The 23293-nt window shown below is 50.8% G+C and overlaps 1 protein-coding gene across 1 annotated transcript; it reads right to left on the reverse strand.

The window, feature by feature from the left end:
- Positions 1-7590: 7590 nt before the first annotated feature.
- ZNF696 (zinc finger protein 696) lies at positions 7591-14472 on the reverse strand. The gene is made up of 2 exons (XM_012813032.2): positions 14446-14472; positions 7591-8770 (listed from the first exon to the last, which is right to left on the reverse strand). Exon 2 carries the CDS (start codon positions 8766-8768, stop codon positions 7659-7661), a length of 1110 nt encoding a protein of 369 aa, XP_012668486.1. The 5' UTR covers positions 8769-8770; positions 14446-14472; the 3' UTR covers positions 7591-7658.
- Positions 14473-23293: the final 8821 nt, after the last annotated feature.

Genomic DNA, 23293 nt, shown 5'->3' on the forward strand with positions numbered 1-23293 from the left:
AAAAAAAAAAAAAAATCTACAGCCCGGGTGGCCCTTCAAAAAATAGCCGGGTGTTGTGGCGGGCACCTATAGTCCCAGCTACTTGGGCGGCTGAGGCAAGAGAATCCCCTAAGCCTGAGAGCTGGAGGTTGCTGTGAGCTATGATTTCACAGCACTCTACCAAGGGTGACAAAGTGAGACTCTGTCTCTAAAGAAGAAAAAAATCTACAGCTAGCTGTGGGGGCTCATGCTTGTAATCCCAGCACTCTGGCAGGCCAAGGCAGGAGGAGCCTTTAAGCTCAGGAATTTGAGACCAGCCTGAGCAAGAGTGAGACCCTGTCTCTACTAATAAGAGAAAAACTAGCTGGGTGTTGTGACAAACGCCTGTATGATCACTTGAGCCCGGGAGTTTGAAGTTGCTGTGAGCTCTGACACCATAGCAGGGTGACAAATTGAGACTCTGTCTCAAAATAAATATTAATAATAAAAAGCCTACAGACATGTTAAACTTAATAGTGAATATCGAATACTTTCCTTCTGACATTACCATTGTATCCTGGGGGTCAGGGAGATATGTTAGGTAGTAGTGAAGAAAATAGGTTAAAAAAAAAAAAAAGGTGCCTTGGCTTGGCAGCTGCAGCTCAGCAGCTAGGGTGCCAGCCACATACACCAAAGCTGGCAGGTTCAAACCCAGCCTGGGCCTACCAAACAACAAAAAATAGCTGGGTGTTGTGGTGGGTACCTATATATAGTCCCAGCTACTTGGGAGGTTAAGGCAGGAGAATCACTTAAGCCCAAGAGTTGGAGGTTGCTATGAGCTGTAACACCATGGCACTCTACCCAGGGCGACATAGTGAGACTCCATCTCCAAAAAAAAAAGAAAAAAAGGTGCCTTCATAACTTGGAAATTAGAAAGACAAAAGAATATTTGTAGCAGCTTTAGTCTAATTTGGACTAAAAATCCAAAATGGATCTGACTAAGGAGAACTCTAGACAGTGCTGAGGCTTGGTTGAATGCTTCTATTTTATAGCGTCTGCAAATGTGAAGTGAGCTGAAGAATGAACCGTCCAGTTTATAAGCAGAATTTAGAGGAAATATAAAGGAGCTGGAGCTTGTACTGGTGTGGGAAATAAAACCATTTCACATCTGTCTCCAGTCTGCATTAGGTGCTTCAATTAATAAATGGCCTTAGGCAGCGGTTCTCAACCTGGGGGTCGAATGACCCTTTCACAGGGGTTACCTAAGACCATCCTGCATATCAGATATTTACATTACGATTCATAACAGTAGTAAAATTACAGTTATGAAGTAGCAATGAAAATAATTTTATGGTTCGGAGTCACTACAACATGAGGAACTACATATTAAAAGGTCGCAGCATTAGGAAGGTTGAGAACAACTGGCCTTACGGGAAAGAAAGAATCAGGATTGTGGCCACAATACCCTTTGTTAAGGACCCAGAAAGGTTTGTGATAGTATCAAGTATAAACCCTATCAGCTAGACAAGGGTTTCTAAGAAATCTAAAAGATGTTGTCATATAACATCCTAACACACCTTATGAAATAGAAAAATGTTGACGTGAAAGCAATTTTAAACGTTTTTTTTTTGTTGTTGTTCTAATGGAGTAGACCAGCAGTTCTCAACCTGTGGGTTGTGACCCCTTTGTAACAATGAAAATACATCACGGCATTAGGAAGGTTGAGAACCACTGGAGTAGACTGTAGTCTTCTTTTTTTTTTTTTTTTTTGAGACAGAGCCTCAAGCTGTCCCCCTGGGCAGAGTGCCATGGCATTACAGCTCACAGCAACCTCCAACTCCTGGGCTCAAGCGAGTCTCCTGCCTCCGCCTCCCAAGTAGCTGGGACCACAGGCGCCCGCCACAACGCCCGGCCATTTTTTGGTTGCAGCCATCATTGTTGTTTGGCGGGTCCGGGCTGGGGACTCGAACCCGCCACCTTAGGTGTACGTGGCTGGCGCCTTAGCCGGCTGAGCCATAGGCGCCGAGCCGACTGTAGTCTTCTACTGAGGAAATACATAAGATTTTTAAGAGAGTTTGGACAGGGACTGAGACAGGTCAAAGTGAAAATAGGCCTTTAGATTCCCACCTTTCTCCCGGTAGTAAGCAGGGTAAGACAGTTACTCAATTACAAATATGAGCCATTTGATGTCTCAAAATACAGAGAAAAGAAACTAGGGGCAGAGCCAAAATCTGAGGCAAGAAAAATGGCTAAGACTGTCACTCCCAGAGAACTGGGGCCCTAAAAAGGAACAAATTCTTAGGCCAGGCATGGTGGCTCATGCCTGTAATCTCAGCACTCTGGGAAGCTGAGGCGTGTGGATAGCTTGAGCTCGAGGTATCAAGACCAGCCTGAGCAAAAGCCAGACCTTGTCTCTACTAAAAACAGAAAAACTGAGGATTGCTTGAGCCCAAGAGTTTGCTGTGAGCTATGATGCCATGGCACTCTACCCAGGGTGATAGTTTGAGACTGTCTCAAAAAAAGAAGACACAAATTCTGCCCCCTAAATGAAGGGACTTTGCAACATGTTATGACCGAATTATAAACTCACTACAGACCTGTGTCTGCCCGTCTCTCTCTTTCAAATGGGAGAGTTCATTTTGCTTATCCTGGCCTTGTCCCTGTCTAAAAATTCTATGTTGGGGAGGGGAAGATAATTTTCTTTTTCTTTTTTTTTTGAGATGGAGTCTCACTTTGTTGCCCTCAGTAGAGTGCTATGGTGTCATAGCTCACAGCAACCTGAAACTCTCGGGATCAAGTGATCCTCTTGCATCAACCTCCCAAGTAGCTGGGACTACAGGTGCCTGCCACAATGCCTGGCTATTTTTAGAGACTGGGTCTTGCTCTTGCTCAGGCTGGTCTCGAACTTGTGAGCTCAGGCAATCCACCCACCTCACCCTCCCAAGTGCTAGGATAACAGGCGCGAGCCACCACACCCGGTGAAGGTGATTTTCTTTCTCTTTTTTTGAAATACCGTCTTAGCTATCACCCTGGGTAGAGTGCCATGGTATCACAGCTGACAGCAATCTCAAACTCTTGGGCTTAAATGATTCTATTGCTTTAGCCTCCCAAGTCGCTGGGACTACAAGCACCTGTCACAATGCCTGGCTGTTTTTTTCTTGCAATTGTCATTGTTGTTTAGCTGGCCAGGGCCAGGTTTGAACCTGCCAGCCTGGGTGCATGTGGCCGGCGCTGTAACCACTGCACTACGGGTGCTGAGCCACGCCTGGCTATTTTTTTTGTTGCAATTGTCATTGTTGTTTTAGCTGGCCCAGGTCAGGTTCGAACCCACCAGCCTGTTTATGTGGCTGCTGCTCTACCCACTGAGTTCAGGCACCACTGAAGATAATTTTCTTTTCTTATTCAGAGACAGGGTCTCACTTTATCGCCCTCAGCATCACAGCTCATGGTAACCTCCAACTCCTTGGCTTAGGCAATTCTCTTGCCTCAGCCTCCTGAGTAGCTGGACTATAGGCACCCACCACAACACCTGGTTATTTTTTGTTGTTGTTGTTACAGTTAGGCTGGGGTCGGGTTTGAACCTGTCACCCTTGGTATATGGGGCCAACGCCCTACCCACTGAGCCATAGGTGCTGCCCTAATTTTCTTGATAGTTTACAGGCCTCTGGCTCAAGGGGCATCTCATGCACATCCACAACAAATGAAAACCATGAGACCATGCCCTTGAACCTAAAAACAGGAAATGGAAGGGACTTTTGGATGCTCTAAGGGGCAGGGCCATATGTTACAAGAGAAGGAAAGTGAACAGCGTGGCTAAAGAGTGGCCTGTAATAAACTAATGGTCATATGCACATACTGGGCTCAGTCGTGGACGCCTGTAATCCCAGCTATTTGGGAAGCTCAAGTGGGAGGATTACCTGAGCCCAAGAGTTTGAGCTTGCTCCTGGGGCAAAAGAGTGAGGCTGTCTTTAAAGTAAAAGAACCCTCAACGATCTGTGCTCCTAATCCTCTGTGTGACCTGTGCTCTCAGCTCCTCCTGCATTGCTGGCTGATGTTCTGGGACCTTGAGCTGTGCTGTTCTTCATTCTTTGTACAGAATGCCGGCAGCTGCTTTTACTCTGGAGATTCGTGTCTCCCAGCTCTGGGGTAAAATCGTTTCTCTAAATCTCATTCCCACCATTTTTTGATTTCTTTCCCCCACCAGAACTACTGTTAGTCTCAATATTTGTATCCCATCATCCATCTTTTTGTCTTTTCTTTTAAAACAATTGGCTACAAATGGGGAGGGTGCTACCATCCCTTTCTCAGGTTCCATAATTTTCTGTGACAGCTCACAGAACTCTGTGAGAACTGGAGAACTCTTTATATATGTTTACCAGTTTATTATGAAGAATATTAAAAGAGGGAAGTGCCTGTGGCTCAAAAGAGTAGGGTCCCAGCCCCACATACCGGAGGTGGTGGGTTCAAACCTGGCCCTGGCCAAAAACTGAAAAAAAAAAAAAAAATTAAAAGATATAAGTGAACGGCCAGATAGAGGTATGGAGGGCACAGCATGGGGGAGGGGTGCAGAGCTCCCGTGCCCTCTGGGTGCCACCTTCCAAGCATGCCATGTTCACCAATCCAGATGCTCTCCGACCCCCTTCACCGTGGTATTTTTTTTTTAGACAGAGTTTCACTATGTTGCCCTCAGTAGAGTGCTGTAGCATCACAGCTCACAGCAACCTCAAACTCTTGGGCTTAAGTGATTCTCTTGCCTCCACCTCCCAGGTAGCTGGGACTATAGTCAGTGCCATAACACCTGGCTTTTTTTTTTTTTTGCAGTTTGGCTGGGGCCAGTTTTGAACCTGCCACTTCTGGTATATGGGGCCGGCACCCTACTCCTTTAAGCCACAGGCGCCGTCTCTGGATAATTTTTTGTTATTGTTGTCATTGTTGTTTAGCAGGCCTGAGCTGTGTTCGAACCCACCAGCCCTGGGTGTATGTGGCCTGCGCCCTAACCACTGAGCTATGGGTGCTGAGCCATTGAGGGATTTTTTTGAGGTTTCATTATGTAAACATGACTGATGAAGCCATTAGCCATTGGTGATTAACTCAATCTCTAGCCCCTCTCCTCTGAACTTGGTCGGTAGGGATGAAAGTTCCAACACTGTAATCCTGCTGTGGTCTTCCTAAAGACCAGCTTTCATCCTGAAGTTATCTAGGGCCCCCCGGCCATGGTGGTCTCAGTGGCAGATAAATGACACTCTATCACTCACTCCCAAGATTCCATGGGTCTAAGAAGCTCTTGTCTCAGGAACTGGGAACCAAGACCAACTATTAGGACAAAAGATGGTTTAGGCTCTGTGCCCATAGCTCAGAGGCTAGGGCGCTAGCCACATACACCAAGGCTGATGGGTTGGAACCTGGCCTGGGGCCTGCTAAACAACGACAACTGCAACAACAAAAAAATAGCCGGGCATTGTGGCAGGCGCCTGTACTTCCAGCTACTTGGGAGGCTGAGGCAAGAGAATCGTTTAAGCCCAAGAGTTTGAGGTTGCTGTGAGCTGTGATGCCACAGTACTTTACTGAGGGTGACATAGTGAGACTCTGTCTTAAAAAAAACAAAAACAAACAGATGGTCCAATCACATGTATCATTCAGGAGGTCATAGGGGTTTTAGGAGCTCTGTGGGAGAGATCAAATATAAATGTATGATGTCATCCTGTCAGGTTTTGAGGTGAAAATATTAGATTGTAAGCAGTAAGCTCTAACAGACCATTGTTTTATACAATTATTGTCTTATCTCTCCAACTACAGATTGTAAGGTCGTATGGGTAGGAAACATTTCTTATACTCTTTTGCACGACATTTAATCCATTTGTTCATTAAACATTTTGAGGAGCAGCTTGGAAATCACCTCCTCTGGGAGCTCTCCCCAATTTCCTCCCTTGTCCCAGTTGCCCTGCTGACTGCTCTCTCCCGTGCTGCCCATTCCTGCACACACCACCAGGCACGACGGCGACAACCATGATGACCCCTTCACTTGGGGGCAGACATCACAGTGGATTTGTGTCTCCTAGAACGCTGACCAAGTAGCAGACAAGTAGGTTACTAGGAACACTGACTGAAAGTATTATATGAATATTTTCCAGCACCACCATTAAGAGCTGAGGAGAATTCCCCATGTGGCTCACTCTGAAGCGGTGTGAAAACAACTCTCCCAACCAAGTCGTGGGTGTCCTCTCAGTCTGGCCCCCACATGGTTCCCTTGTTCTTGTGGAGTGCCGGGGCTGCGCCGGGGCTGTGGTGCAGTGATCAAGCTACAAGAAGCACACATTTTGCTGGAGACACACAGAGGCAGGTGGCTGTGATGCAAGGTGGGAGGTGACTCCTGACTTTTAAAACAGCTATGGAACCAAAACAAGGCAAAAACCCTGAAACATGGATAAATCTCAAAAACATGAAGCAGGAGAAAGTAGTCAGACATGAATCTATTCTGTTTATATAAAGTTCTAGAGCAAGCAAAATGGATTACAGTAACAGGAATAGCAGTGGTTGTCTCTGAGGATGGGGGAGTGACGGTAACAGCCCCGATGGCGAGGTGGCTAGAAAGGTCAAAGCAGGCTGTTTGTCACGTCCTAACTGAACACTTCACAAGCACACATTTCATCCATGTAAATTATGCCTCAGGGAACTCCCCCCACCCAGTGCTGTGGAACGAAAGCTCTCACTACCCGGCCTAGCAGCCTTGCACGCTTGCTGGGGGCCAGCATGCTGCCCAAGGCACCGTGTACTCAACAGGCAGCCAGGCCCAGAGCTGGACCTGAAATCTCCCTTCCTTTGGGAAACCTGCTCTCCCTACCTACTTGTCCCTTCTGAGACTCCTTCTTCTTCTGACTGCTCCTGAGCAGGGTGGAGACAGATTTGAGGTTCTCACAGAGGCAAGAATTTAAACCACCAGGACAGCTTTACTGGCCCTTTGCTGACTTCCCTTTCACTATCTTACTCTGTAAAAAGTAAGCCTTTTCTTTCTTTTCCTCAGTAAGCTGTTTCATGCTTGCCTTACTTTGCGGTATCTGGTCACTTTTTGACCAAGCGTGCTCTAAGGACAGAGGACCCAGGCCTGCCTGAAACCCTGACACACAGAGAGGCACCTTGAAATGTACCATTTTGGGTGCTGTCACAGGGTAAGCCAGGGAGAATTCTGCCAGATAACCAGTTTGATCTGGACACCCTGAAGAAAGACTCTTCTTCTGCATGACTGTCTGGTCACAGTATAAGCTGGACAGCAGAGAACAGTGGGTGCCACATGGGACTCTAAATCATCTTACAATCAGACCTCATTTGTTAAAAGGAATATGGGCCCACATATCCACTTTCTATACAACAAATAATCCCAAACTTAGACTTAACAGAAGCAGCATTTATGTGGTCACAATAGTACAGAGCAGCAGCCTGGTCGGACACAAGCTTCCGCGGCTGCATCATGAGGCTGGTGTGTTAGCAAGAGTGGAATCCTCAAGGCTATTTTCCTTCTTGATATGTAATTCATGCAGTCTCACTTCTATTTTATTATTTAAAAATTTTAAAATACCATGTATTTATTTAACTGACAAATAAATACAGTATATATTAAAGACAAAAAGACAGCTTTATTGCTTCCGTGCTGCGAGGCCGGGTACAGACCTCTCCCACCCTTGGCCACAACCCAGCAGCTGGGCTCACTCCGGGCTGTGCACCCGCCGGTGCTGGATCAGGTGGAAGCTGAGGCGGAAGGCCTTGCCACACGCGGTGCAGCGGAAGGGCTTCTCGCCCGTGTGGATCCTCTGATGCCGGAAAAAGCCCGACAGGGCCCGGAAGGCGCGGCCGCAGTGGCTGCACTGGTAGGGTCGCTCTCCTGTGTGGATCCTGCGGTGCTCGCTGAGGAAGGAGCTGCGGCTGAAGGCGCGGCCGCAGTCGCCGCAGGTGTAGGGCCGCTCCCCAGTGTGCACTCTCTGATGCTGGATGAGGTTGGAGCTCTGGCCAAAGGCCTTCCCACACTCCTTGCACTCATAGGGGTTCTCCCCGTGGTGAATCCTCTGGTGCCGGACCACGTTGGAGCTGTGGACAAAGGTCTTCCCACACTCGCCACAAGCGTACAGCCGCTCCCCGGTGTGTGCTCTCTGGTGCTTGACTGCGTCTGACCTCTGGCTGAAGGACTTGCCACATTCACCACATTGGTAAGGCTTTTCTCCTGTGTGAACCCTCTGGTGTCGAATGAGGTTGAAGCTCTGGCTGAAGGCCTTCCCGCACTCCGTACACACATAGGGCTTCTCCCCACTGTGGACCCTCTGGTGCCTGACAACGTGCGAGCTATGGATGAAGGCCCTCCCACAGTCACTGCACTCAAACGGCTTGCCCCCAGAGTGGATGCTCTGGTGTTTGACCACATCTGAGTAGCACTTGAAACTCCGGTTGCAGGTGTCACACAGATAGGGCCGCCCTGTCCAGTGGCTTCTTCCCTCTGCCGCAGAGCCTGTGTTCAGAGTGACATCTGGCTTGGGTACACAGTTCTCAGGGTCATTCTGCCCTCCAGTTTCCTCACAAATGACCAGGGTCCAAGAGGCATCTCCAGGTGTCTCCCCAGCATCCTTGTTTTTGCCAAGGTCAAGAGATTCCAGTGCTCTGGGAGGCCCCTGTTCTGGGCCTGGCCTGGCCTCCCCGTACCACTCTCCTTCTGAAGCTTCCTGCTTTGGTGTCAACCCTGTGCTCTCAGCCGTGTGCCCAAGAGCCGAGGCACACTTGGCAGCCTGGCTGGCCCTCGAGGCTTGTGCTGAAATAGCGGTTCTCATAGCTGAAAAGAGGTCAGATATGGATGACTTTAGGTATAAGAACACTCCATTACATGATAAAAGCTGTGTGTGAGTCTAAGAGGGCAATGGTGGTCAATGATCATGACGAGTGATGGCCATGGAGACAGTGTGCAGTGGCCACCTGGTACTTTGTCTGCCTGGTTCCTGCCCAGCTTCCCTCCTGCTTCCTAATACCCATGGTCACAGGAGCCCTCCAGGGGCTGGAGGAGGGCTAAGCCTCCAGCCTTTGCTTCTTCAGCCCAGGAAGAGGGGTCAGAGCACAGGACCTGGCACTGCCTTGTTCACAAGCTGGCCTGGAACACATGGGACTGGCTGGCAACAAAACAGTGAAAATGAAGCAGATGAACCAGGAGGCACAGGGGCTGAAGCACCCTGAAGGCACGTATGCCCTCGTCCCAGCTTCTTTCTCCAACTCTGGCTTTCCTGAGACAACACTGCATCCTTCACAGCTCCCCCAACCTGCCAAGCTTCTGTTATGTGCAAATAAGCAAGTCCTCACTGAGACAGAAGCTAGCACCAAGAAAGCAGTAAGCAGCAGCCCACTGGGGGACAACAGTGCTGGTTGGCTGAGTGGCCTTCCTTGTCCTGGCTGAGGGCTGACAGCCCTTGTTTTTTTTAGAGACAGAGTCTCACTTTGTCACCCTTGGTAGAGTGCTGTAGTGTCACAGCTCACAGCAACCTCCAACTCTTGGGCTTAGGCAATGCTCTTGCCTCAGCCTCCTGAGTAGCTGGGACAACAGGCGCTCATAACCTGGCTAGTTTTTTGCTGCAGTTTGGCCTGGGTGCGTGTTCAAACCTACCACCCTCTGTCTATGAGGCTGGCACCCTACTCACTGAGCCACAGGCACCACCAAATAGCCCTTGTTTTTGGACAATAAAGCAGCTTGTTAAATTTGGTCCCATCAGTTCATAGGGATGGACTGTGTGGCCACCTAGACAGAAGCTTTAGGGAGGTGATGGCAAATACTAGGGTATCAGAATGCTGGCTGGTACCGTGTTTCCCCCCCAATTAAGACCTACCCCCCAAATAAGCCCTAACAGGATTTCCAGGCATTTGTTAAATATAAGCCTTACCCGGATAATAAGACCTAGTGACGGTTAGCTGCATAGCCACACCATGCATTTCAGCACAGAGAGGAAGACATCCCCTGGAAATAAGTCCTAGTGTGTCTTCTTGAGAAAAAATAAATATAAGACAGTGTCTTATTTTTGGAGAAACATGGTATCACAGCCTTCATGAGAGACAGGGATGCTCAACAGGAAGTGGTCCAGTAGAGGCTGAGGACTCCCAGCCTGCTCTGGGAAACTATTGCCCACAGTCATCTGCAGCAGCTGAGCTGCAGCCATTAGATTCCTCATTATATCCCCTTAAGAATTTAGACTGCACAGGTATGACGGATATGCTGTGTGGGTGCACTGGGGGCAGGGACACCACCCCAGGGTAGAGGAGGGTAGCAGGCTACCACCCATGTCTCTCCCTACTCTACCCATTAAACTGAGCAGTGGCAGGTGGGAGAGGCCTCAGCGTGGTGCCCAGAAGCCCCTTTGTGGAGCCCACCCTGGCCTTGTGGTTTGGCAGACTTAGCTTCAAAAAGCTGACTCAGGGCAGCACCTGTGGCTTAAGGAGTAGGGTGCTGGCCCCATATACTGGAGGTGGCGCATTCAAACTCGGCCCTGGTCAAAAACTGCAAAAAAAAAAAAAAAAAAGCTGACTCAAGGCTTGGCTTCTGTAGCATAGTAGTTATAGCACCGGCCACATACACTGAGGGTGGTGGGTTCAAACCCAGCCCGGGCCAGGTAAATAACTGCAACAGAAAAATAGCTGGACATTGTGGCAGGTGCCTGTAGCCCCAGCTACTTGGGAGGCTGAGGCAAGAGAATTGCCTAAGCCAGGCGTTCTCAAACTATGGCCCGTGGGCCACATGTGGCCTGCTGAGGACATTTATCCAGCCCGCCAGGTGTTTTTGCTGTGGCTGCCTGTACTGTTTAGCAGCCAACTCATCCCGGGGCCCGTAGTCTGGCCCTACAACAGTCTGAGGGATGGTGAACTGGCTCCCTGTTTAAAAAGTTTGAGGACCCCTGGCTAAGCCCAAGAGTTGGAGGTTGCTGTGAGCTGTGACGCCACAGCACTCTACCAAGGGTGACAAAGTGAGACTCTGTCTCAAAACAAAACAAAACAAACAAAAACTGACTCAAAGGTCTTTAGTCAAAAGCACAGTGAGACAAGGACCACACACTATCCCTTGAGCTCTCCTGGATCAAGCCTTCAGGTCCCGAGGACCATGTCCCTCCTAAAGCAACAGAGGACCAACAGACCGCCCCAAGGGGTGGGCTCTGCCCTGGTGACACACTCTCAGGGTGGACCCCAGAGGCCTCAAGCACAAAGCAGCGTTCTCTTGGGGGTCCGTTCCCTCCAAAGGGCATATCTGACCATGTCTGGAGATATTTCTGGCTATCACACCTGGCCGTGGTACTGCTGGCACCTGGGGGCAGAGGTCAGGGATGCTGCTGAATGCTCTGCTGTGCACAAGGCAGCCCCTCAACAAAAGTCATCACCCCAATGTCCGTGGAGCCAAGGCTGATAGACCCTGTGTGAGAGAAATGTCCCCAGACACAGATCCTGGGTTTGTTGGACTTCACCGAAGAAGTGCAGTGAATTGCCACCAAACAGATGCTCTCAAGGTCCAAGGGAGCTGCTGTTCAGCCCACTCTCTCCACCTGCTTCTGAGGCCCAGTACATGCTCTGTGACAGCAGTCAAGGTGGTTCTTCTCAAACTGGGTGGTTTTATTGTGATTAACCTGTTTCTGCCACTCTGTGTGGGTACGTGCTTGCCAGAATTATCACTCAGCCCAAAGCCACAGGACTGTGAAGAGCCTGTCTGGGCTAGACCTGGGAATGACAGAAAAAACCAGGGAGAGGCTAAGCCTGGAAGCCCAGTGCTTGAAGAGTGGCTCCTTGGCACCTCTGGGCGTCCCCCGCCCCCGGTGGGTGTCTAAGCACAAAAAAGGGGCCTCATGGAAGATATAGGTGTGCTGAGGTGTGTATGTTGTGGGCAGCCACAGCTACATTCTCCCTAGGTTGCCACTGCTAAACCAGAATCATCAAAACTCCAAAAAGTACATTTCTTTGCTAAGAGAAGATGACACTATTGTTAGTACTAGTTAGGGTAGAATAACAGGGCGGCGCCTATGGGTCAATGGGCAGGGCGCCAGCCCCATACACCAAGGGTGGCGGGTTCAAACCTGGCCCCGGTCAAATTGCAACAAAAATAGCTGGGTGTTGTGGCAGGCACCTGTAGTCCCAGCTACTCAGGAGGCTGAGGCAAGAGATTCACCTAATCCCAGGAGCTGGAGGTTGCTGTGAGCTGTGATGTCACAGCACTCTACTGAGGGTGATAAAGTGAGACTCTGTCTCTACAAAAAAAAAAAAATAATAAAGTAGAATAACAATGATATACAATAGTAAAATATAGGGTGTTGTGGCAGGTGCCTATAGTCCCAGCTACTCAGGAGGCTGAGGCAAGAGAATCGCTTAATCTCAGGAGTTGGAGATTGCTGTGAGCTGTGATGTCACTGCACTCTACTGAGAGTGATAAAGTGAGACTCTATCTCTACAAAAAAAAAAATAATAAAGTAGAATAACAATGATATACAATAGTAAAATATAAGGCCATGAAGTGTGGCCTTAAATCTTTAGAACAGAGGGAACCTGGAGGCTGAGAGGGCAAATAGCCCAAGAACAGGAGGCCAGCCAGGACTTACTGTCATAAACACTTTTGGCCACCTCCTGTGAGCCTAGGCCAGCCTATACTGCTGGGCTCCGGACAAACAAAGCCAAGTATTAATATACTCATCTTCAGAAGTCTTCAGGCCAGTAGGCAATAGGCCAAAGAGAAAGAAGCACAGGGCGGTACCTGTGGCTCAGTGGGTAGGGTGCCGGCCCTATATACCAAGAGTGGCAGATTCAAACTTAGCCCCAGGAAAACTGCAACAAAAATATAGCTGGGTGTTGTGGCAGGCACCTGTAGTCCCAGTTACTCAGGAGGCTGAGGAAAGAGAATCACTTCAGCCTAGGAGTTGGAGGTTGCTATGGGCTGTGATGCCATGGTACTCTACTGAGGGTGATAAAATGAGACTCTGTCTCTTAAAAAAAAAAAAAAGGCTCAAACCCTGCAACTCAAGCGGCTAAGGCACCAGCAAAATACACCAGAGTTGGCCCACCAAACAACAATGACAACTACAACCAAAAACAGCCCGGTGTTGTGGCGGGCGCCTGTAGTCCTAGCTGCTTGGTAGGCTGAGGCAGGAGAATTACTTAAGCCCAGGAGTTGGAAGTTGCTGTGAGCTGTGATGCCACAGCACTCCACCCAAGGTAACAGCTTGAGGCTCTGTCTCAAAAAAAAGACAAGAAAGAGAAAGAGAGAGAGAAAGCAGCACAGTGTGTAGCCAGGGGAGCACCTGGCAGGGGTGGCAGGAAGAGGGAGGACTGCTGGGCAGCACTAAGGGTGCAGCAGGCTATGGACAGGAAGGAGTGAGGTTGGGGCCATACCCCTTAGCCCAGCTATGTCCCTGCAGTAGCCAGGGACTAGCTGGATGGGGGAGCAAATTTCTTTTTCTTTTTTTTTTTGCAGTTTTTGGCTGGGGCTGGGTTTGAACCCGCGACCTCTGGCATATGAGGCTGGTGTCCCACTCCTTTGAGCCACAGGCGCCACCCCAGGGAGCAAATTTCTATGCTGTCCCTACCTCCCTAAATCCAGGAAGGTTCCTCGCCAATGCCTCTGGGCCCAATTGTGAATGTGTCCCCTCACCTGTGGGGGTCTCCATCAGGGCACCTCTCTCCTTGGTGTCTAGAGAGCAGGCCTGGGGATTCTAATCCTCACCCTACCTTGCAGAACACCAGCAGTGGGAAGAGTTTCTGGTGGGTAAAAAAAGAAAAAAAAAATGGCAGTGAAGTCAGGATGCCTTTAGAGAAGAGAGGGTCAAAATGGGCTTAAGGGGACCCTGAGGGAACTGTGGCACTCAGTTGGGCCCATTTCAGTCATCAGCAGTCAAAAAGGTCCCAACTAAACAGACACCCCCCAGAAACTGGTGTTCTATGAAATACCCTGAGGACTCTAGTTCAGGCTCTGCTCCCCCAACCCTGGCCTTGCAGATGCAGAGCACAGATGGAGGTGGCCTTGTCCACAAGCTGCCTGCTGTGGGCTTCTCAGCTTCACACCAAACACACCCAGAGCCTTCAATCAGTACTTAAATGCCTAGAGAAACTTCTGTACATTTTAAAATTCTCTTGATAATTATAAGAATCTGAATGTAAAAAATTGAAACAACAACACAAAATAAGAACAAATGATTTGAATTCTGCAAATCTGGATTGAGGAGTGATTTTTCCAAATCTAAAATAAAAGATAAAGGCTGACATAGTTATCGACATAAGAAAACTTAACGTAAAAAAAAAAAAACTAAAAAAGGGAGAGAAAAACTTGCAACATAAAGAAATCAGACCCCTAAATATTAACAGGAAAGTATGAAAAACTGCCAAAGACCAACAGATAACTCACAAAATAGGAAAAAGAAGGCAACATATTTTTTAAGTCCCACATTATGTGCAGTTAAGACACGTTATTTATATATTTGTTTATTTTTGAGACAGTCTCACCTTATTGCCCTGTAGAGTACCGTAGCGTCCTAGCTCACAGCGACCTCAAATTCCTGGGCTCAAGTGATCCTCCTGCTTCAGACTCCAGAGTAGCTGGGACTTACAGGTACCGCCACAACGCCCCGCTAGTTTCTCTATTTTCAGAGCCGGAGTCTCGGCGTTGCTCAGGCTGGGGCTGAGGAACAGCGGATCCTGAACTCAAGGGATCCTTCCACCTCAGTCCCAGAGTGCTGGGATTACAGACATGAGCCACCGCACCCGGCCTAAGATATGTAATTTAAAATACCATTTTTTACTATGAAAGTAGGTTTTTTAAATGGCTATACCTAACCAGCAAGGAGAGGCAATGCTGTGCGCAGGGAAAGAGCCGCAGGCTGCCGGGCCAGGACGCGCCGACCACCGACCCAGGGCTTCAGACCAGCGGCTCGCTCTTTCCAGCCGCTTGCAGCAGCACCCCCGCGACCTCCGGCCGCCGAGGGAGGCCGGCTAGGACACCCGGTCCAGACGCGCCGGACCACACCCGCCGGGGCGCCGTCCACATCACCGCCCATCGGCCCCGCGCCGGAAGCCTCACGACCTCGCCCCGCCCCTCGGGGCCGGCACTTCCTGCGTTGCTCTGGGCGGTGGCGATTGCGCGCTGGGCTGCTCAGGGAGGAGCGGGTGGGCGGCCGGACTCTCCAGCGGAGGGCTGCGGGCTGCAGGCGTGCGGGCGGGTGTACTCGCCTGTCACCTGGCCGCACGAACCGCTGCCCCGTCCCTCCGGCTGGGCGCTCTGCTCGGGCCCCCGGGCCGCCCACCGGCGAGCTCCCGTGGGCGTCGGCCGAGGCGGGAAGTCGCGGGATCCCAAGACGCCGCGGTGTGGATGGGGCTTCCCCGCGGTGTGGATGCTCTGGCGTCTCGCCGCGCCTGAGGAACCCGCGCGTGATGGGTGAGACGCCGCGTCGGGCGGGTGTCCTCTCTGACGTCTCCCTGAGGCCCTGGTCCGTAGCCCTGACGGCTCCCTGCGGGGCTTCCCTGTGCAAGAGTCCTGGCGTCTGCCTGCCACTGCCAGCCTCCACGATCTCGCGCCCGTCCCTTGTCCTTGGACAAGTGCTCGCACCTCCGGCTGGAGCGCTGCGAAAGTGGGGTGTCATTAGGTGTCACATGTGAGATGCATAGTGTCATCGGCTCTTCACTGGCCATTGATAAATTTATCATGTGGGCACAGTGTCGCCTAGTTTTCCCACCATATAATTGCTATTTTCCCTTTGCAGTGGAGAGACCTCCGAGGAGAAAAGGAGGGCGGAAGAAGTGACCCTTGGCAGCGCAAAGCACCGCACCGGTCCGCCCAGAACGTGGGTGCGGAAAGGCCGATTGGGTGGGGCTCGGTTTCCACGCTCTAGTCCCTGAGTCTGATACCTGCACTGTGGTTTTGTAACACATGGTCCTTCAGCATAGGAAATACACGCTCAGGTGCCGTGGGGCCACGGACGATGGGTATGCAAAACATTGTAAGAAGATTTGGGGAAAATTGTATAGATACTAATAATAACTGTGAACAGGCCCGGTGCGGTGGCTCACGCCTGTAATCCCAGCACTCTGAGTACCCAAGAAGAGAGGATCCCTTGAGCTCAGGAGTTCAACACCAGCCTGAGAAACAGTGAGACCCTGTCTCTAAAAATAGCCCAGCGTTGTGGCAGTGCCTGGAGGCTGAGGCAAGAGAATCGCTTGAGCCCAAGAGTCTGAGGTTGCTGTGAGCTGTGACGCCACGGCACTACCCAGGGCACCAAAGTGCGACTGTGTCAAAACAAAAGATAGAAAAAAGGAAGGAAAGAAAAAATAAACTAAGAGTGTGTTGCTTCCATGGGATTTGAAACTAGTGTGACTTCCTTTCTACTCTTCATTTGCCAATTTTCCTATGAATTTTGTCACAAGTTTTATCTACAAATGTGAAGTCTTGACAAACACAAGTAAAATAAGACATTCATGGAAAGGTGGTTTCATTTAGGTTCCATAATACACAAGGTATGTCCTCAAGTGACCCAATGACTGCTAGTGACCTAAGATGGCAAGTGACTCTCCTTTTCACAGGTTCCCATTCCCTATTTTTTTTTTTTTTTAACAAAATGTGTTGTTCAGTCATCACAATGGCTGGGATGAGGACTTACTCATTGGATATGTGCTGGCTTTGCCTTTCCACCAGATTTGGGATACCTTTAATGGGCCTGTTGCTTGGCCCTGCTCAGGTCCCCTCCTCATGCAACCTGTCAACAGCATCCCCTTCCAACTGGGCTGGGAAAGGCTCCTCTACTTTGTTGCCACCAGATCATTCTGGAACTCTATGCCCACACCCCACCCCCAGGATGGGCTGTGACTCAGTCTCTCTAAGGTGGTGGTTCTCAACCTTCCTAATGCTGTGGCACTTTAAAACAGTTCCTGTGGATTGCAACCCACAGGTTGAGAACTGCTGCTCTAGAGGTTCTCCCAGAAGCTGGGAGGGTCTATCAAGATCATCTGCAGCCCATGGCTGAGATGGTGTCAGGACAAGGCCTGTCAGCGGAGACTGGCGCCACATGGAGCCTTTGCTGAGAGGCTGGAGCTGACAGCAAAGCCAGGTGGCCTCAAGGTTCTGGTCCCAGCCAGAAAACCTGGAGCTCCTGAAGCTCTCCTTGCCTCCAGCTGCCTCAGACCCCTGGCTTGTGCTGCCTAAGACAGTGGTGAGGAACCTCTGTCACTTGCAGCTTCCCTTTGGTAGGGGCCTGCTCCATTCCAAGGGTCCAGGTCCACAGGGATCAGAGGGTTAGCAAGTCCTTGGAGGACCCAAAGAGGCTCAAGTGATGCCTGTCAGGTCCAGCAGGCAGCAGTGGAAGGCCAGACCCTCACTTACTGATCTGGGTCCCCAACATGCCACATGGGCTCTCCTTTGGCTCCTGCACCTGCTCACCCACAGCTCCTGTCTGGCTTTTTCATGGCACCCTGCAGCACTCAGCACTTTTCCAGCACATACTGCCTATTTATTTGTAACAAATTATATGGAATTATAAAGCACTTACATAAAGTAAAGCCTCTAGAAGGGGTGGTAGAGCAAATGTAAATAGAAGTTTTCACTCTGCGCGCCAGTGGAACATCATCCCAAGGCTGTAAGTCTGAACTTGAGGTGTGTCACCCTCTGGAGCTCCCCTGCTACCCTCCTGGACACAGACCTGAAGCCATTGCCCCCTCCTGGCCGCTTTTCCGTTGCACACTCTCCTCATCTCTGGACCTGTGTCCTACTGTTCTTTGTGCTGCCATGCCCCCCATTCCCCACCTGCCAGAGTCAGGGACTTGACCCAGACCCTGGGCGGCCCCTTCTGCAGTCGCTGACCCCGCCCCTCCAGCCCCCTTGCTTGCTCGCGGTGGGGAGGAGGAGGGGGCGTCCCAAGGCCAGGTGGCACCCCACCCTCTGGTAAAATCCAAGTTGCCTGGCACAAGTTCGCTCAGCGCACATTTTTGTAAAAGGTCAGACGGTGGATGTATTCTGTGCAGATTAAACCTTAAAAAAAATAACCGTTGGAGTAAGGTGCTGGCCCCATATGCCGGAGGTGGCGAGTTCAGATCCAACCCCAGCCAAAATAATAATAATAATAATAACCCTTAATAACCTTTAAATAACCCATTGCTGCCTGAAGCCTGTACGGGGTCAGGCCACTGGCGGCCGGGCTACAGGTGACCAGGGCTTCGACCAGGGCCGCCTTTGTGGGAGTGCAGGGAGTTGCCAGCTCAGGGCGTCGGCTCCTGAGGAGCAGGGACAGCCGGGCCGGGCCAGTTCTCAGGCTCTGTGTGCCATGCACCGCGCACCCGCCAGGGAAGGCCCCGCAGCACTCCGAGCAGTGCAGCAGTCGCTCGTCCGTGGGGATGCCCCCGTGCCCAAAGCCCGACAGCGCGTAGACGGCCGCTTGCCCGAGTGCATGCGCTGGCGCCTCCCCACGTCTGACTTTCCGCCAAAAGGTCCGTGGCACTCGCTGCGCGCCCTCGGGAACTCCAGGTCGTTGGCCCCGCGCGGGGCTTTCTGATACCCACCCGGCCCGTAAGGGGCCCCAGCTCCACCGGCTCCCTCCTAGTCTTCCTGGCGGGCCACCCGCTCCCAGCGAGGCTCTGGTCTTACATTCTCCAGAAGAATAACTTTTAAAAAGTTATTCTGTACTTTTGTTAGTCTTCTTCTTCAGAAGAACCACCTAGAAATATCTGCCTTGTCTTTCTCTACCTTCCACATCTTCATCTTTTATCAATTACTGTTCTTTTTTTTTTTTTTTAATCAAGATCTCTGGGGTGGCTCACGCCTGTCATCCCAGCACTCTGGAAAGTTGAGGCAGGAGGATCCCATGAACTCAGGAATTTGAGACCAGCCTGAGCTAGAGCGAGACCTCACCTCTAAAAATAGTTAGGTGTTGGCTCGGCGCCTATAGCTCAACCGGCTAAGGCGCTAGCCACGTACACCTAAGGTGGCGGGTTCAAATCCCCAGCCCGGCCCGCCAAACAACAATGACCGCTGCAACCAAAAAATGGCCAGGCGTTGTGGCGGGCCCCTGTAGTCCCAGCTACTTGGGAGGCTGAGGTAAGAGAGTTGCTTAAGCCCAGGAGTTTGAGGTTGCTGTGAGCTGTGGTACTCTCCAAGGGTGACAAAGTGAGACTCTCTAAAAAAAGGGATGGGGGAATCAGACATTCAGTCTGAGAAAATACTTACAATTTTTAGTCATTTTCAAATTACAAGTTAGAATAATTTACTTGGATTTCAGTGTATGTTAACTTCCTAGTAACTCCTCCTTAAAATATTTTTGTTAAAGAAAATGTATTTGGTTCCTTAACAATGTTTATTCCGGGCAGTGCCTGGGGCTCAGTAGGTAGGGCGCCCTCATATATCGAGGGTGGCGAGTTCAAACCCAGCACTGGCCAAACTGCAACCAAAAAAATAGCCATGTGTTGTGGCAGGTGCCTGTAGTCCGAGCTACTTGGGAGGCTGAGGCAACAGAATCGCCTAAGCCCAAGAGCTGGAGGTTGCTGCACTCTACCCAGGGTAACAGCTTGAGACTCTGTCTCAAAAATAAATAAAAGCTAGAATAGAGGTTACTCTAGGGGACACTGACAGGGTAAGGAGGCTAGAGTGCAGTGGTGTGATCATATCTTACTGTAACCTCCAACTTCTGGTTCATGTGATACTCCTGCCTCAGCCTCATGAGCTGATCACCACACCTGGCACATATCTTGGTGATAGCTATTCAAGGTCAGGGACAGGGAAAGAATGATTAGGGTATCCAGGACAAAGGCACATTCCAGAGGAAGGACAGAGGTCAAGGGCTTCCCCATCATGACGTCAGGGGGCAGGCTAAGCAAAGTTCTGCTAGGAAAAAAACCCCAAACCCAAACCACCTGCCCCAGGAACTTACACCACCCAAGCTGTCCTTTGAGTGTAAAGCAATAAAGAACATCCCAGAGCCTTCAGAACTTAGATGCAGCACCCTACAGTTCTGTCATTGCAGAGCCCTCTCCCCAGGCAGCAGCTCAGGGGCTCAGTGGGCTGGACAATCTACCCTGTGAATAAGGGGGAGCCTCATCCAGTGGGGCTGTAAATAAGTGCTGCCCGTGTCAGGGTGAGGCACACTGGGGTCCGGGGCTGGCATCAGCAGGCACTGCCATAGCAGTGGGCAAGTGACTCAGCCTGAGACCCAAGACAGGGCTGGAAATCACCCAGGGCACGCTAGAAGCCCACAGAGTTCTCACTCTGTGCACACATCTGGACAAATGCCCACTCTTCCTCCTCAGCACTGTGGGGCACTGTCTGACTCCTCCAGGGCAGCAACCACTACTTTTCACTTCAGCACACTTGGAGCTGGGCTTACTGTGTTGAACTAGTGAGTGACTAACAGAGTGAGCAGAATAATCTAGCTGCTGAGACTGCTGTAGCTGCCCCACAACTGTGCTTACTGGAGTCTTCTGGACTTTGAAGTGTCTGCTGTCTGCTGAGACCAGCTGTACTGGACTGCATAAGGTACACCTGAGCAATGCCTGCCACTGGCTCACTTCCTCCTCCCACAACAGGACAGAGTTGGGGACAGCTCCCCCAATTGCGGTAAAAGACCCACCAGAAGGGAGCTGTGCCCCAACATGGAACTGGAACTGCTGTGTGGCAGATGCAACCCTTCTGCACCTCCAGATGTCCTCCATAGCAACCTGGGGGTGGGACAGGTGGAATGGCATGGTAGGGAAACACAGGGGGGCACAGAATTGAGACGTGGGTTCAGGTCGAGGCTATGGGTATGTTCTGAGTCAGAGATGCCAGCATCCCTCACACAGTTGGAGGGCATAAGCTTCCAGCCTGCCTCTAGCAAATCTGAGATCTCGGGACATGAAGATTATTTTAGGGCTGCATTAAACATTGAGCCTGTTTGTTTTAAAAGCAAGAACTGGCTGAATATATGCGCAAACACTCCTATAGAAGTTGGTTATCCCTTCTCTAAAATGCATGGGATAGCATTTCAGATTTCTTTCTGGAGTATTTGCTGTTTTGAAACAAATCTTATCCTTGATAAGAGTGCTGTGGCATCACAGCTCATAGCAACTGCAAACTCATGGGCTCAAATGATCCTCTTGCCTCAGCCTCTGGAGTAGCTGGGACTACAGGAGCCTACCAGAACACCTGGCTATTTTTAGAGACTGGTCTCAAACTCCTGAGCTCAGGTAATCCACCTGCCTTGGCCTCCCAGAGTGCTGGGACTACAGGTATGAGCCACTGCACCTAGCTTGATTTTGGAGTATCTGCACTATACTTACTGGTTAAGCATCCCAGATCCTAACATCTGAAATTTCACACACTTGAATGTGCATTTCCCTTGTGCCTCATGTTGGTGCACTCAAAGGTTTGAATTTCCCAAGTTCGTATTTGGGATGTCCAATCTGTAGCTGCTGAGAGAATTTCTTTTTTGTCTCTTCTATTTTTCCTACTTTCCAGATTTCTTTAAAGAGCACAAATAAATGCTGTTGGGGAGAAGAATTGTTTTTTAAGAACCTGTGCTCAGCAAGATGGTCTGGGACTCCGCCAAGTGTTCTGACTTCTTGTAGGGGTTAGAGACGGGAGCTTTTGGGTTCAGGGCCTGTGATAGCTATTCAAGGTCAAAAAACAGGGATAAAGGACAAAGAACAGGGCTCCAGAAGGGAGGGCCAGGTGTCCTGAAGGATGAAGGAGGTGAGGTCATGGAGGGTGCCGGGCTGCCACTGGCTGGGATGAAGACTCCCCCAGCCCGCAGGAGCCGGGCTGCTGGTCCGGGCCTCCTCTACAGGCTCAGCCTCTCTAGTGCGCGCTGGTGCAGAAGCAAGGAGGAAGGTCCTGCCCTACACTTGGCCTCTGCCAACCTCCTCAGGCCACACTCAGGGGTAAAGCCTGATGTGGAACTGAGGGCAAGGCAGCGCCTGGCCTAGACCAGATGCGCCCCCTTCTGGGCACGGTGCGGAGCCTGCCCAGTCCATGGTCCGAAGGCGCCCGGCCAGAGGGAAGAAGTGTGCACCTAGTTGCAGACAGACAATAAGGCCCCACAGGGACACCTGTGGCTTCCCTGTGACCTTCCAAGCTGCCCTAAATGGAAGCCAGTCTCTGCAAGAAAGGCACCACCTCTAGGAAGCGGGGAGGGGAACCCCAGGTGGCAGGCTGGGAAGGAGCCAAGAGGAGCTAAGTGGAGGCCTGTGGGAAGCTGTAAGAGCACAGTCCAACTTGGGGCTGTCAAAGACCCTCTGTCCAAGAGGGGAGGAAATGGGGCCCAGGCCCTGGGTGTCCTCTGGAAAATGGGCTTGCTGAGGGCTGATGACATCAGACGTGCATAGTGCAGGCATTTGCAGACACTGACACAAAGTAAGGCCACAAGCCTCCTTTCAACAGGACTAACGACCTGCCACGGGGACATCTGGGGGCCAGGAAAGGTCATAGCAGGACTTCTAGGAGGGTCTGGGGACTATTTAACATTGCCAGGAGCAGCCTCACCACACCCCAGTGGGCCCAGAAGGAGCAGGTGGGGCAGGGAGAAGGGTTGTTAACACTCAAGGCCATCCCTATTCTGCTGAGCTCTTCCCTTACCATTCGGGCTGGAAGTCCCAGGGCTGTGTGCCCCAGACTGCCCTTCCTAGGAGAGGAGTCACAGCCCTGATCCAGCTATAGCAGCCTGCACTTGTCAAGACCTCTGCACCACTGGGCACCTTCCCCAGGGAAGACAAGGGGTGAAGGGGCCCAGATCTGAGAGCTGTGTGGTAAAGAACAAAGCACTATATAGAATAGACTAGAACTGGCTCCATGCCAGCCACATACACCAGAGCTGGTGGGTTTGAATCCAGCCCTGGCCCGCCAGACAACAATGACAACTTCAATAAAAAATAGCCAGGTGTTGTGGCAGGTGCCTGTGATCTCAGCTACTTGGAAGGCTGAGGCAAGAGAATCACTTAAGCCTGAGAGTTTGAGGTTGCTGTGAGCTGTGACGCTATGGCACTCTACCAAGGGTGACAGCCTGAGACTGCCTCAAAAAAAAAAAAAAAAAAAAAAGACTAGAACCAGAAGCCTTCCAAATACTCAAGGATGAACTGCCAAAGCGATCCCATGCCCAGGGTAGAGGACAAGCACTGTGCTCCTACCCCTAGGCAAGCCAGCCCTGTCCTCATCCCGCCTTCTTTGGATTTCTGTCTTGGGTGTCAGCGTTAAGTCAGGGCATCTCCAGCCCGCTGGGGACAAAGGAGGTAGGTCTGGGTGGAGCAGCCTTGTCTCCCATCTTCCCTCGGGATGGGAAGCAGCCAGAGGCCCCGCACAGGCAGGAGCTGGCTCTCATGTCCATCCTAAGAGAGAATTTATTAGGGA

The sequence above is a fragment of the Otolemur garnettii genome, unplaced genomic scaffold (assembly GCF_000181295.1).
Source record: "Otolemur garnettii isolate 467f Iridium unplaced genomic scaffold, OtoGar3 scaffold00245, whole genome shotgun sequence".
NCBI classification, from domain to species: domain Eukaryota; kingdom Metazoa; phylum Chordata; class Mammalia; order Primates; family Galagidae; genus Otolemur; species Otolemur garnettii.